The sequence below is a fragment of the Idiotropiscis lumnitzeri genome, chromosome 17 (genome assembly GCF_059441095.1).
Source record: "Idiotropiscis lumnitzeri isolate Australia: NSW breed Sydney's pygmy pipehorse chromosome 17, RoL_Ilum_1.0, whole genome shotgun sequence".
Taxonomy (NCBI): Eukaryota; Metazoa; Chordata; class Actinopteri; order Syngnathiformes; family Syngnathidae; genus Idiotropiscis; species Idiotropiscis lumnitzeri.
In genome coordinates this window covers 4,184,077-4,198,836 of record NC_142407.1, presented here as the reverse complement: position 1 = coordinate 4,198,836, position 14,760 = coordinate 4,184,077, and the positions used below count along the sequence as shown (strand labels likewise).

The following is a 14,760-nucleotide window of genomic DNA, read 5'->3' as shown; positions in this document are numbered from 1 at the left end:
TAGCCAGGAAGTGTGCAGCGTGAGACTGCAGTTTGACATGAGCAGGAGCTGTCGAGATTAAACAAGGTAACACGATGTTGCTCCCGATCATTCATCTCTAACTCTCCACAGGAAATCATTCAACATGCATTGTACTTTTAACGGGTTATTAAACAGTGGTTTTGACTCGAGTTCCGTCTTGCAAAAGTTTGGTTCTGTTCTACGCTAGAAAGTGAAAGCAAATAAACAAAAGACAATGAATGCTAGTTCTACGATGTTTGTTCTAGCGGCTGCCGATTAAACCTCCTTCCATGATACGATTACTCCACACGCCAAACACTAAATATGATATTTACTTTCTTGGTTAACGTTGATCGTAATTTACGGTCAACAACTGTTGGTGTAGGCATCGATTAGTTTCTTTATGTTTCGAGGCGCGTATTTTTACCCTCACTGTCAAATGAAATGAAAGAAAGCGATAACTGCTTCCTCTGGTCTTTTCTGCCCGTTTATCTCGATTTTCTGCGCTCCTAACAAACCACTATGAAATAGTGTAGAATGGGGGCTGTAAACACTATGTATTGCATGAGCATGAATGGAAACATATGGCCTATATCTGTTGCTTATAAATGGGGATACATTGAAATATGTAACATTCTTTTTTAGACAGTGCTCCTGCTCTACTGGCTAAAATAATTATGGTCTGTTGTCTGTTTGGAAGCCTTATAATAGATAGTTTATGGAGTATATCCTAAATGTTGTTCTTTGATATTGCCACACATTAATAATCACTGTAGTATATAATTAAAAAAATCCACAACAGTCATCTACATGTTCTCTCCTTTTCTTTTCCGTTCTCCTTCCAGAGTTAAATTACTTTTCGTCAGTGACAACCTCACACTCAAAGATGGTGGACCCTCAGTACTTCCTACCAAATGACATCGGCATCTCTGCTCTCGACTGCGCAGAGGCCTTTCGCTTGCTCTCCCCAAAGGAGAAGATGTATGCCCACTACCTGTCACGTGCGTCTTGGTAAGTATGGACGTCACCGTTTTCTTTGAACAGATGGTGCACCTTATGTGTTGATTGTTGTTTGAGAGATTACATGCGTATGCTATATAGTAAACAGTCACTTTTCACGGAAGTTAGAGACAAGGCCTTGACGTGAAGGTCTGGTGGTTACGGGGGCAAATGGGGAATAGCGACTGGGCGGAAGCTCACTATGCAATAAATCAAATTCACCTAAATGTCAAATAAATAAACCAGTACTCATGTCTTAGGTATGGAGGTCTCGCTGTGCTCCTGCAAACATCCCCAGAGTCCCCTGTCATCTTCGTCCTTCTGCAGAGGATCTTCCGAAAGCAGTCACCTGCAAAGTTGGAAGCTGTTGCAACAGCAGCCGGACTGACCTCAGAGGAGTACCAGGTATTCGTCGTCTTTTTAATTTTTTTAAAATGCAGTTTCTGTGCTTGCTTTCGCTGCGCTTCAAGCACTGTGTTTTATATCGTTTGTTTTCAGGCCTTCTTGGTGTATGCAGCAGGTCTTTACGCCAACATGGGAAACTATAAGTCATTCGGAGACTCCAAGTTTGTCCCAAATTTGCCAAAGGTAAAAATTGTTTTTGCACACTTGCAGGGGAATTGTCAAGTATGCTACCTCACTGAAGCCAATGGCCTTTTACACGGCGACGATACCAAAAACAGATAATATTTTTTTTACTAAATCAGCTACTGGTATTTTTTATTTTTTTTTGCAGTGCCACAGAAAACGGTTCCTAAAAAGTGATATGCTTGGCCATGGCCATTTTCATTGATGCCAAATCATAATTCTGTTTTTGGCACGTATGGCCCCTTTTAAGTAACCTATTTTTCAAGAATTGCAAACCATTTACACAAAAGACACTTCAACAATGATTGAAAAGCCATCCAATGGCGGGACAGTCATGCCGTCCAGGTAGGTGGGGCTTCAATAGAATAGTAAGAGGGGTAATACATGTCAACCGAGTGAATTGTTGATTTAAAAATGATTACCGACTTACATCCAAAAGCAGAATGTACTGGCACTGATCACTAATGCTTGCTGTGTTATCTTGTTATTGTGATACATTTGAATGTGTTGATCAGCATCTTTGCTACACCACACACAGGACAAGCTGGATGCTCTAGTGAGGGCCAGTCAGGCTTTTCAGGATGACCCCACTGAGATGGGCGCGCTGTGGGACAGTTGCTCATGTCTCATGTACTCCCTGAAAGATAAACAGAAACAACTGGGCCTTGGCGACAAGGTGGGAGCTTGTAACCTTTAAAATGCAGATTACAAGAAAAATTGTGTTGTTGGATATACTTCAGCTCATTTCTTGTTATTCTGTGCTTTTCTACAGGGAATTACCACCTACTTCTCAGGAAACTGCTGCCTGGAAGATGCTGAGCTGGCGCAGAAGTTTCTTGACTCAAAGGCAAGCCTGACTCGTACGGAGATGGAATTAGGGCTGCAGCTGTCTATTTTTTTAATTTTTTATTGTATCAATTACTTCATTCATTAATCAAGTTAAAATTGATTACATCATCAAGCAGCATTACCGCACATGTCACATTCCACGTTATATTTGTGATTTGGGTTGGGTGGATGGCTAATTGAATGCAACAATTATTACAGAACACTTTATAATGCAAATATTTGGTAGGCTGGATAAAAAAAAAAATTGTGTGCTGTGTTCGGCCCAATGGCCATACTTTGCCCACCTCTGGTATAAACCATGTCCAAACGAATTCTTTTTTTTTTGTCGGATATGCCTGTTACTTGTGTTCTTCAGAAACTGTCCGCTTACAACACCCGGCTGTTTAAAAGCGAAAAAGGCGAGAAAACCTGCTACGAGGTGCGCTTGGCCTCCGCTGTGAAAAAAGGTCAGTCGTCCAATGAAATAATCAAAATGGCATCAATGCGGGTCATTGTAATGTTGACAAGGTAAATGCAGGACATTGTATTAACTTCCATGACTGCTGCACAGACTGCACGGTGGATGGCGAATGTGAATCATGCTGCGGGTGCTTTGACTTTGAGGGAAAAGAATTCTCAGTGAAAAGGGGGGACTACGCTTCACTCATGGAGAGGGTCTGCTATTATCTTCAGAAGGCTCAGGTGAGTGAGAGAATCAATTTTTTTTCCCAAGTATTTTGCCACTGTTGATCCTCATTTGAAATTGGTTACCGTTTCAAACCAAACACAGGCCCACGCTGCCAACGAGAACCAGAAGAAAATGCTTGAGGAGTACAGGCAGAGCTTTACCTTGGGCTCGGTGGAAGCCCACAAGGAGGGCTCGCGCTACTGGATCAAAGACAAGGGACCAATTGTGGAGAGGTGAGCCTACTTAATGATAGGACCATTCATCACTGCGAACAGGAAAAGGTGACGTTTGAAATTGCTGACATTTAGTACGGCTTCCTCTCAAATATGAAAACATGTATTTTTTCATCATTGACGATGCTAAAGTTGTTCATAAGTGTTAATATGAGTTTGCTGTTCCGAGGTGTCATCTTGTGACATTAAACTGTGGAGATTCAGATTATTTTTCAATTATCATTTACCTCTACAAATGCTGAGACATTTTTTCTAAAGTCAATTTTCATTGAACCATAATGCTATTGGTGAGCGGATGAAGGGCTACAACACAGACAACATATCTCAGACCATTTCAGTTTTTATTACCAGTAATTCCTCCAAGGGCCATACTTAAGAGGAAATCTATAATGCAATGATAAAATATGTCATAAGTATTTTTTGAGGTTACTCTCAGGCTTTATTTTAATTTAGGTTTTCATGGTGGGCCTGATCAAAGACACTGACTGGTCATAATAGCAGTGTTTTCCACATATTTGAAATCTACTTGGGTGGGTGGACGTCTGCAGGGGTCGGGCAATTTTTTAAAAATGTATTTATTTGTTGTTATTTTACGCTTCAGATCGTGCCTTCTAGTGAATTTTCAGAGTAAAACATTTTACCACATTATTGAGTGACACCACATTTTTTGCTCTTATTTTGTATTTAAATAAAAAAAATAACAATATTAACAAAATAAGGCTGCCATTGGATCGTAAGAGCAAAAAAACTGGATGGCCTCAGCGAAAAACAAACATACTGAGCCTTAAAACATACAACACCGTGTATCCCAAAATGATTTGCAAGAATGAAGTGCACAGAGTCTGGGGGCAAAATTTGAATAACCATGCAGCAGAACTGCTACCACAACCTCTTTATCGAACGTGACAAAAATCATGTTAAAATATGGTGTGATCGACTTGGCTATTGAGACCATTAAAACATTTGTAGTTGAGATGTTGTACTTTTGACAAAAGTTTGAATGGAAACTCTGCCAGGCCGGATCTTACCTCTGTGTTGTCTTAAAATAAAAAAAAGTCTGTTGTGATTGTCTGTCGACTTTAAAGGGTTTTCTTACCCTACAGAGAAAAAAGTAAAACAATGAAAAAACATGGCTGGCTGCATCGAATGTTAATCAGAACAGAGAAACGTTTGCTTTTCAGAGAATACTAGAGAGAGCAATAGTGATGCCTATAGACTGGTTTTCTTTGCACAGACTGCACAGCATATTCACACAATGAATCTTGCGAGGCTTTCTGGAAAAAAAAAAAAAAACTCCAAAGCCTCCTGGTTGGGCAAGTCCTGTGGTGCCTGTCCATTTGGTGATATCCTTTGACACGCAGCCAGGTGATGCCCCGCCTGGCAATTTGGTGGTAATGAATGACAGCAAAATTGATATATCCATTGTTAATACCCTATGGACCCGGCAGCTTTGGATTTTGGTGAGGTACGCTGCAAAGTGGCCGCGTAGGTGTGGAGCGCACAGTGAGAGCGACAAATTGGCCAATTCGTCACATTTTTGCTACACACCACAGTGTATAAACCAGGCTTAAGTGACGGCAAACTAACGTTGCATTCTGTATCTCCGGTTGTAACCCGTATGTATTTATTATTTTTCGAGGGGGCATTTTAAAAAATATATTTTTATTAAATTCTCTTGAAAACCTCTTGAGCGGCCCGTCCAAGTATTGACATGGTGCGGGAAACATTGTATAATGTATTACCTATTCTAATATATTGTATGACTTGATGACCCAGTCAGGTTCTGGTGATAATCTGTGGAATTTTTCTTTTTGCCCCCACCCTCCTGACAGCTACATCGGCTTTATTGAAAGCTACAGGGATCCCTTTGGCTCCAGAGGAGAGTTTGAAGGTAGCTTGCTGATGGGTTCTCTGTTTTTTTGCTGGTATTTTCATCCTTAGCAACCTTCTCGTGTTATCCACTTTAGGTTTTGTGGCAGTCGTGAACAAGGCGATGAGTGAGCGCTTTGCCAAACTTGTAAGCTCGGCCGAAGTGTTGCTCCCTGAGCTTCCCTGGCCGAGGGAATTTGAGAAAGACACTTTCCTTAAACCAGACTTCACTTCCCTTGACGTCCTCACCTTTGCTGGCAGTGGCATTCCAGCTGGCATCAACATTCCCAACTGTACGTATGCTAATATGTAAATATCGATGTTTTCAACATTATTACATTCAAAAACCATGTGTGTACTTCTGGAACCAGATGACGACATCAGGCAGTCGGAGGGCTTTAAAAATGTTTCCTTAGGAAATGTGCTGGCTGTAGCTTACTCTACGAACAAAGAAAAACTGACATTTTTGGAGGAAGATGACAAGGTGAGGCACCTAGGATGGCCATCAGGCCTTAATCCACTTTTAACTGTGTAACACACACTTATCCCATTCTCCAAAATGTGTGTGTTTGCGCCAGGATTTGTTTGTCAAGTGGAAAAGTCCATCATTTGAGGTGCAAGTCGGTCTTCATGAATTGTTGGGCCATGGAAGCGGCAAGTTGTTTGTCCAGGTCTGTCAACAGGACATTAATCTGTACTTTTGACAAATACTCTCTGACAGGTGCCATCACAATACCTCCAAAAATACTGCATTTCAGGAATTAAAAAAAAGAATATTCCTTGTGCTGATATCAAATTCTGTTGTGCACCACCAACACCTCTCCTAAATCATGTCGAATTGCCCAAATAATTTGTAAAATTGCTCAATTACACTACAATTGATTAGAATGATACAGACGCGTTACAAGACTTCCTATGTTGAAAGAATTGAGAGCGTTGTTATTTCTAACACTTAACTTGAAATTATCTATTTGCTGGAATTAGCTGCAAAATGTAAATTAAGTGATTGTCCATTTGACTGTGCGGCTCCCTCTACAGGACAACAAGGGCAAGTTCAACTTTGACCAGAGTAACGTGATCAACCCGGAAACTGGTGAGCTGGTGAGTATCTACAATTGGGCCTCTTCCAAATGGAGATAAAAATCCATTATTTATCAGAGCGACTTGTACGTGTACATGAAAATACACAAATGAAAAAAAAATGCATTAAATTGAAATCGGGCTGTTGGAGCTGCTGTGTAAATCCAGCCTTTACGTGACATACATTCTACTATTGTAATGCAAATTAACCCTTTATAAAAGGTGTTCCGCATATCGTGTGTGTGTTTTTAGGTTTCCAGTTGGTACCAGGACAGCGAGACTTGGGACAGTAAATTCTCCACCCTCGCCTCTTCTTACGAAGAATGTAGAGCCGAGTGTGTGGGACTCTACCTGTCGCTGAACAAGGATGTACTTAGGTGGGTGATGTGATTGACAGTTTTTTTTTAAGACAAAGGAAGCCATTCAATGTTTGCCACTGTTTTTTTTTTTTGTGCTGCAGTATTTTCGGTAATGATGGCCAAGATGCTGACGATGTGGTCTATGTGAACTGGCTCAGCATGGTGCGAGGTGGACTGCTCGGCCTGGAATTTTACACACCGGAGAGCAAGAACTGGAGACAGGTGAACTGTCAATGAAGAACCTTGTCATTGTGTAACATGGATGTTGTTACTGAAAGCTTTTGGTGTCCTTGTCCTTGTTGGTGTAAACTGCTTTCAGTGCAGTCAGAATAATAAATATACAGGTGCATCTCAAATTATAGTATGGTAGAAATGTGAGTCAATTAAGACTGGGGATTATTATGTTGTGTATAGTTGACTTGAAACATAGCTGTCTTGTTTCAGGCTCACATGCAGGCGCGTTTCGTGATCCTGCGTGTGTTGCTGGAAGCCGGCGAGGGTCTGGTGGGCCTGAAGGAGGTCACGGGAGCCGATGGCAAGCCCGATGCTTGCATCACACTAGACAGAAGCAAGATCTACACCGTCGGCAAGGACGCAATCCACAAGTTTCTTTGTAAACTGCAGGTATTTATTCACATTCCCATGACTAGAAATTGTTTAGCAAAATCCATCATTTGTATATAATGAATAGGGTGATTAAAAATTGATATTTGCATTGAACCCTGAGGGCATAATTACGGAAGCGTATTGCATTCACTTGAGAAAAAAAAAAAAAACTTGTTTTTCTGAGTAATTTTTTTGGGGGCCTTTGTTTTTTTTATAGAATTTTTTTTCTTCTCTGTTTTATGGAGTATTTTTTTTCCTGTTTTTATGAGTTTAGTTCTTAAACCGGTTCAATTAAGGTAAGGCATGTACAGTAATTAGTAACGCAAACATTCGTTGTGTTTTGTGCTTTTTAACAGTATATTTTACTCAAAAGATTTTATCGTTTTATGCTGCATGTCAAGTGACACGATTTCAATAGTGTAACACTTCGTTTAGTCATCACCCGGACGTTTCTTCCACAACACTTCAATACAAAGCATTATGGGACATGTAGTCCCAAATACGTATTACTACATAAAGTATACTGTTAAAAAGCACAAAACGCAACAAATGTTTGCGTTACTAATTACTGTACATGCCTTACCTTAATTCAACCGGTTTAAGTATAAAGTTGAAGGCAGTTTGAGGAAAGCGGGGAGGAGTCCACCATAAGCGAGTCGGCAACACGTCACTTGGAATTCAGAGGTAAAAAAAAAATTACTCCGAAAAACAGAGAAAAAAATAATCTGAAAAAGAGAAAAAAAATTACTCAGAAAAACTGAGAAAAAAATCACTCATAAAAACAGAAAAAAATACTCCATAAAACAGTGAAGAAAAAAATAAACAAAAAAACAAAGGCCCAAAAAAATTACTCAGAAAAACAAGTTTGTTTTTTCTCAAGTGAATGCAATACGCATCCGTACATAATGGATTAAAAAAAAAAAAAATTAGTTCTTGCAAACTTTCATACATGCGCCCCTTCCCCAGTCACACCTACCAAACCTGCTTTATCCCACATCGTCCATCTTGCAGGTCTTCAAATCGACAGCAGATGTGGACAAAGGCCGGGCCCTCTATGAAGGATACTCCACCGTGAGCGAGAGCGGCGCCCACAACTTCTTGCGCCTTCGTGAGACAGTGCTGTTGCGGAAGGAGGATCGCAAGATGTTTGTCCAGGCCAACACAAAAATCAGTGGTATGTTATCACCCTGCAGCAGAGGACCATGTATTAGCATCACACTCGCAATTTGTGTGAATACAGTAAACCCCGGCTGTTTCAGAGTTGTGAATTTTTCTGTTTAAAAAAAAAAAAAAAACAGACGACGATGATGAAATGACTGACTTTTTGGGGATGTATCTTTGTCCTTTTCCAGAGGATAGTGTCGAGCTGGTAGAGTATGAAGGAAGCGCTTCAGGCTTAATTCAATCCTTCATTGAGCGCTTCGAAGACAGCAAGAAACTCGAGGCTGACCTCTTGGAATTGAGCAGAATGGATTCTTCCTGTTGGTGTTGATGGGGAGGACGGGGTTTTCCCTCTCAATTTTAGTTTTGAGGCTTCTTCGTCTTCATGACCGACTTACTCATTCACTAAGTCACAAAACTAGAACAGATATACTGTAAACAGTACCTCAGCATTGGTCCATTGTTGCTATTGTACACAAAACCTGTATTTCAAATTACTGACAAATACTGCATCTACACATATTTGCTAGTATACAACAAAACAAATTACAGTCAAAAAAATTGATCCTGCTTTAATTTTACATGTTTAAAGACCGCCATAGCTTCTTTATCTTGGACAGTTGTCAAAATGCATATTTTGTCCTGATCAAATGACAGTGTTCACTAAGTATTTGAGACAGAAAATACGATCTGCAAAAATAAAATGTTTCATAGAACTTGTCTTGTTTTTTTTCTTTTATCCAAACCATTAGAAAATTGTATTAATTGCCCCTTTTACATTCACTTAACATTGTGTTTAGTCCTTTCAAAGAAATTCATAATAGACTACACAAAATTACATGGTGATATTTTTTATTATATATATATATATATATACTATATATACTATATATATATATATATATATATATATATACTAAAGCGCACTCCTTTGTATAGTTTTCGTATAGTTTATACACCTATGTGCGTCAGGTCTGCTGTGACCTAGGTAGTGCGCACTCCATACTGCCGCCGCCATTGTGCGGCGTCCACGGCCGTAGTTGGCAACTGTTTGACACAGTCGATGTGTCTCATTTGCACTTATGTAACTTGCGCATGCAAGTACACTTTATAGCTGCCGTTTTGTTGAGTTGAGCCATCTACCTATGTGCTGTTTCTTTTGTTACAGAACCACACGCTCACTGCTTCCCACCCGCTCATTGCTTCACACGCTCACTGCATCCCACTCTCCCTCACACTCTCGCTAGCTCACATGCATTCCTGCATGCATGAGTCCATCACCACTTCATTTTCATCTCTGCCCATGTTTGTCCGCCTGTTGCTTGTGATGTTACATGTTGGGTGAAGATACACCATTAAAACTGCCAACCCAAAATCTTGGACTCGCCCTTGTGTTCTGACCGACACCCGGGGGTGAAAAGAGCATACCCCATTTGAACCAAGTCACCTATACAGTCCACCCCGAGGCTCTCCAACATTGTGGTCCTTTGAGCCGGATGCTCTCTTTACCCTTGATGAACATGGAGTTCGAAGATTGTGGAGCACGACCGACGCGTCAAACACGCCCCCTCACCCACTTAGACAACTATCATGTCCAATATATCGGGCACAGGCAGCGAGACAGGCATGGGTACGAAGAGGAGTGGCTATCTCACGAAGAGGGAGCAGCCAAGATGACACCCCCTCACTTCTCCCCCACTCCCTATACGGATCACCACAGGCGGGATGCTGACCTCCATGAGGCGGACCTGTACCACCCAGTGAGGAGGATATACAGTCCGGATTCCCAGCTAGCCCACCTGCAGTATCCAGAGGGAGATCCCAGGGAGGAAGTCCGAGAACCACACTCCCCCACCCTGTGCTGCACAAACGCGCCTTGAGAGACGACACGCAGGACATCCATAAAGGGAAGGTCGTGCTACATCAACCACAGCAAGCCCTTCATTCCGATGTAGCTGCACTCCAAGAGGTTCAGGCTGAAATGAGGAGGCTCACCAACACAGTACTCAGTCTTCAACAAGCTATGTCACACTCCGTCAGCAGTCATGACCTCCACTCGGTAGATGAAGATGAAGAGGACTGGCCTGACCCCCCGCCATGGCCTGACACAGCAGACTGTGACAACCCGCCGACTCCAACGATGACTGAGCAAATAGAAGAGCTGATTTCAGAGTTACATCGGATGAAGAGACAAGCATCTAGCCACTGCGAAGTGTCGCCAGTCAAGGTCAGCAGTCAGCCGTTGCGCCGCCAATCCCAGCAGTTGAGCGCGGAGCCCGGCCACCCTCATCTAACTTCCTCTTCCACTGCGTCACAGCACTACAAGTGGAGTCATAGCTTCTCACCTTCGCAGCACCTCCCGACAATCAAGTGGGCGTTACCCCAGAGGCCAAAGCATCCAGCTGCTACGGCACCACTGCCACAACTCCAGCACTAGCCTGCGTACCAACCCTCACCGTTTAGGGCTACACCTTATGCCGCAGCTTATGCACCTCAGCAGCCTCCAAACCTCCACCTGCCTGCGCACTCACACCATCTACCTCCTAGATGTCCATCCTATGCTGCGACCTGTACTCCTCAACAGTCAACGTACTTGCCAGCACCCACACAGCAAAGCTACGGGACGCCAGGACAAGGCTGGGAGACTCCAGCTCCACGGCACCAGGATCCACCCGTCACCACTGAACAGAGCTACAAAGGGCCACGCCCCTCCATACCCTACTTCAGCCACCGTGATCCATGTGAGTTTGCACGCTTGAAGATGGCTTTGGAGAACCTCTTACCAGTGGGAGGGACAGAGCTCTTCAATTACCAAATCCTGGTTGATCATCTGAAATTAGAAGAGGCCAAGTTGATTGCCAATTCCAACATCAACTCAAGTACGCCTTACACAGATACCATGTTAGCCCTCAACGAGAAGTTTGGTCAGCCCCACCAAATAGCCCTCAAGAAAATTGCAAGTGTACTTGACTCACCCGATGTTCGTCGTGGTGACACCGCAGCCTTCGAACGGTTCGCCCTTCATGTCCAAGCATTGGTTGGTCTCCTGAGGACGTTTGGCACCGCCGGCGACGTCGAACTCTGCTGCGCCTCTCATGTGGTGAGACTGCTCAGCAAACTACCTCCAGAGCAGCGAGCCGACCTCCGTCGGTGCACCTTCCGACAAGCAGGCAACGTTCCCACTCTGCTTGATCTGGCCCAGTGGCTCTAATATGAATCGTGGTGTCTGGACTTCGATGGGCCAACAGCATCCAAAGGGGCAAAAGAGAAGCAAGCATCCAAATCCGAGAGCCGCCAAGGACAGCGAACTGTTGCCATTCTCCACGGCGCCAAGAGCACAGAGAACAGCGCACCGGTGAAGGACTCACCAAGGAAGAAGGGGAGGCCCAAGCCCTCCTTCCCTTTCTGCGAGAATGAAGAGCACTTTCTTAGTCAGTGCGCCAAAGTAACCAAGCTGAGCGGAGAAGAACTCACAGATTGGATAAAGAACAACAGGAGGTGCTGGCGCTGTGCAAGGCATCACCAAGCAGCCCAGTGTGATCTGAAGAAGCCCTGCAGCCTGTGTCAAAGAAAGCATCTACAGGTCCTTCATGAAGTCAACGACAGACAACAGATCTTCGAACAGCGAAACCAGTCAGCAAGTGAGCCCCACTACTGAAGTCCTGTACGTCGACCGCCCCGAGAGGGAAACAGGGTCTTACTAAAGGTCGCTCAAGTGCTTCTTCATCACGGCAACCGCACCATAACTACCTATGCCATCCTGGACGACGGGTCAGAGAGGACAATGCTTCTGTCAGCAGCTGCCCGGGACCTGGGCATACAAGGCACGAGGGAGGACCTCCCACTGCGAACCATTCGACAGGATGTTCAGACTCTCCGGGGCTCAACGGTGTCTTTCCGCATCTCTCCCACTGCTGACCCCAAGACCAGTGTCAAAGTCTCCAAAGCCTTCACTGCAATACGCCTTGGTCTGGCAGACCAGTCCTACCCGATGGATCGACTCCAACGGAGGTACCCTCATTTGGTTGGGTTACCAATCAAGCCCTTTCACAATGCCAGGCCACTGTTGCTTATTGGGTCCGACCACCCACACCTGATTACCGCTGTCGAGCCAATCAGACGGGGCACTCCAGGTGGACCCGTAGCTCTACGTACCAGATTAGGCTGGGTCCTCCAGGGTCCAGCGAAGGTCATCCAGGACCCCTTACGTCCACATGAGTGTTTGTTGACATCAGTATCCCCAGTCGATACAGAACTGTTTAGACACGTCGAAAGACTCTGGCAACTCGACACTCTTCCCTACAGAAGCGAGAAGATCGTGACGAGGTCAAAGCAGGATCAAGCAGCCGTGGCCCTGCTCGAAGAAAGGACCAGATGCTTGGAGGTGTACGGGATCCTTTGCTATGCCACCCCCCTTCTGCGTAAACGAGACATGCCTATTCTCCGCGCCCCAAAAGAAGCCGTCATCCCCAGTCTGCGGAGCACAGAACGACAACTGGCCAAAGATCCAGAGCGTGCCAAGGTCTAAGGCATCGAGATCCAGAAGCTGGTGGATGCAGGCTCCGTCTCCAAGTTAAGCCATCAAGAAGTTAACCAAGAGGGAGAAGAGTGGTATATTCCGCACCACATGGTGAGCCATCGTGGCAAGAACAGAATCGTCTTCAACTGCTCTTATCAGTATAGAGGCCAGAGCCTGAACGGTTCACTGCTGCCTGGACCCACTCTCGGAGCATCGCTTTTGGGAGTGCTGCTGCGCTTCAGGGAACACGCTGTCGCCCTTACTGCAGACATTAAGGGGATGTTCCATCAAGTCCGCCTACTCCCTGCTGACCGTTCCCTCCTTCGGTTCGTCTGGCGTGACATGGCCAAAGGTGACCCTCCAGAAGTGTATGAGTGGCAAGTTCTTCCCTTTGGCACCACTTGTAGCCCCTGCTGCGCTACGTTCGCCCTGCAACACCATGTAGCCAAACATAGCCAACCAGAAGATGACGTGAGGTTCTCCATTGAGAGATGTTTTTATGTGGACAACCTCCTGCAGAGTCTTCCTACTTCTCAAGAAGCCAGTCGTCTGGTGGACAGACTCCGGACGCTCCTAGCTGCTAGCGGATTCGACCTACGGCAGTGGGCAAGTAACATGCCGAGTGTTGTCGAACACCTACCCAAGCAGGCAAGATCAGACAGCTTTGAGCTCCACCTTCCCCACGACCAGGCAGACTCCCCTGAATCCACGCTAGGACTCAGCTGGCACTGTCATACGGACACTATGAGTTACAAACACCGACATATCGAGTATGGCGTGCCAACGCTGCGGAACATCTACCGCGTCTTAGCCAGTCAGTACGACCCCTTAGGGTTCCTGATCCCATACACCACTAGAGCCAAGATGCTTGTCCGACGCCTCTGGGAGAAGCACAGAGGCTGGGATGATCCTCTTCTCCCCCAAGACCTCCTACAAGCATGGAACAGCTGGAAAGAAGAGTTAAGGTTCCTTCCTCAAGTCACCCTACCAAGAGCCTACCTACCTGCCAAGGTAGATTCGTCAAGTGTCACCCATGAAGTTCACGTGTTCTCAGATGCTTCCGAACAAGCATATGGATCAGTGGCGTACCTGAGAACAAGCAACAAGCAAGGGCAAGTCCACCTGTCTTTCCTTCTTGCACGCTCGAGAGTTGCACCCAAGCGTCTCCTCTCTATGCCCAGACTGGAGCTGTGCGGAGCTGTCACAGGAGCCCAACTAGCCAAGCTCGTCAGGAGGGAGCTCACGCTGAAGATTACCCAGACAATCCTGTGGACAGATTCCACCACGGTTCTGACATGGCTGCAGTCGGAGTCCTGCCGTTTCAAGGTCTTTGTTGGCACTGGAGTGGCAGAGATCCAGGAACTCACCAGCCCTGATGCCCGGCGATATGTAGACTCAGAGAGGAATCCTGCGGATGATATCACAAGGGGCAAGAAACTGCTAGACCTTGTGAAGCCCAACCGATGGAGTCAAGGACCTTCATTCCTTCTCCAACCCCCAAAAGATTGGCCAGTCCGGCCTAAGCTTGATAAGGACGACGATACCTCAGAGCTAAGGAAGTCTGCCTTCTGTGGAGTCACGACAGTCCCAGTCAGCACCGCAGAAGCGACGAGATATGACACCTGGAAGGACTTGTTACATGCTACAGTGCAGGAGCTGCAGGGGGCGGCAGATCAGAGCAGCGGTCATACTGCTGAAGATTACCGCAGGGCCGAGATCCTCATCCTCAAGCAATCCCAACGTGACAGCTTCCCAGACGAGCTGAGGCTCTTGAAGGCCGGCAAGCCTGTCTCATCCAGCAGCCGCCTACTCACCTTGTCTCCTGAGATG

At 45.1% G+C, this 14,760-nt stretch overlaps 1 protein-coding gene across 1 annotated transcript; it reads left to right on the top strand.

Annotated features, from left to right (window-relative positions):
* The first annotated feature begins 847 nt into the window (after window positions 1-847).
* dpp3 (dipeptidyl-peptidase 3) lies at window positions 848-9,127 on the top strand. The gene is made up of 18 exons (XM_088279343.1): window positions 848-1,011; window positions 1,260-1,404; window positions 1,498-1,587; window positions 2,126-2,263; window positions 2,360-2,434; window positions 2,792-2,882; window positions 2,987-3,117; window positions 3,206-3,336; window positions 5,169-5,227; window positions 5,304-5,498; window positions 5,577-5,689; window positions 5,784-5,876; window positions 6,244-6,306; window positions 6,538-6,662; window positions 6,746-6,866; window positions 7,089-7,268; window positions 8,262-8,424; window positions 8,603-9,127. The coding sequence occupies exons 1-18, from the start codon at window positions 887-889 to the stop codon at window positions 8,740-8,742; spliced, it is 2,178 nt and encodes a 725-aa protein (XP_088135469.1). The 5' UTR covers window positions 848-886; the 3' UTR covers window positions 8,743-9,127.
* Window positions 9,128-14,760: the final 5,633 nt, after the last annotated feature.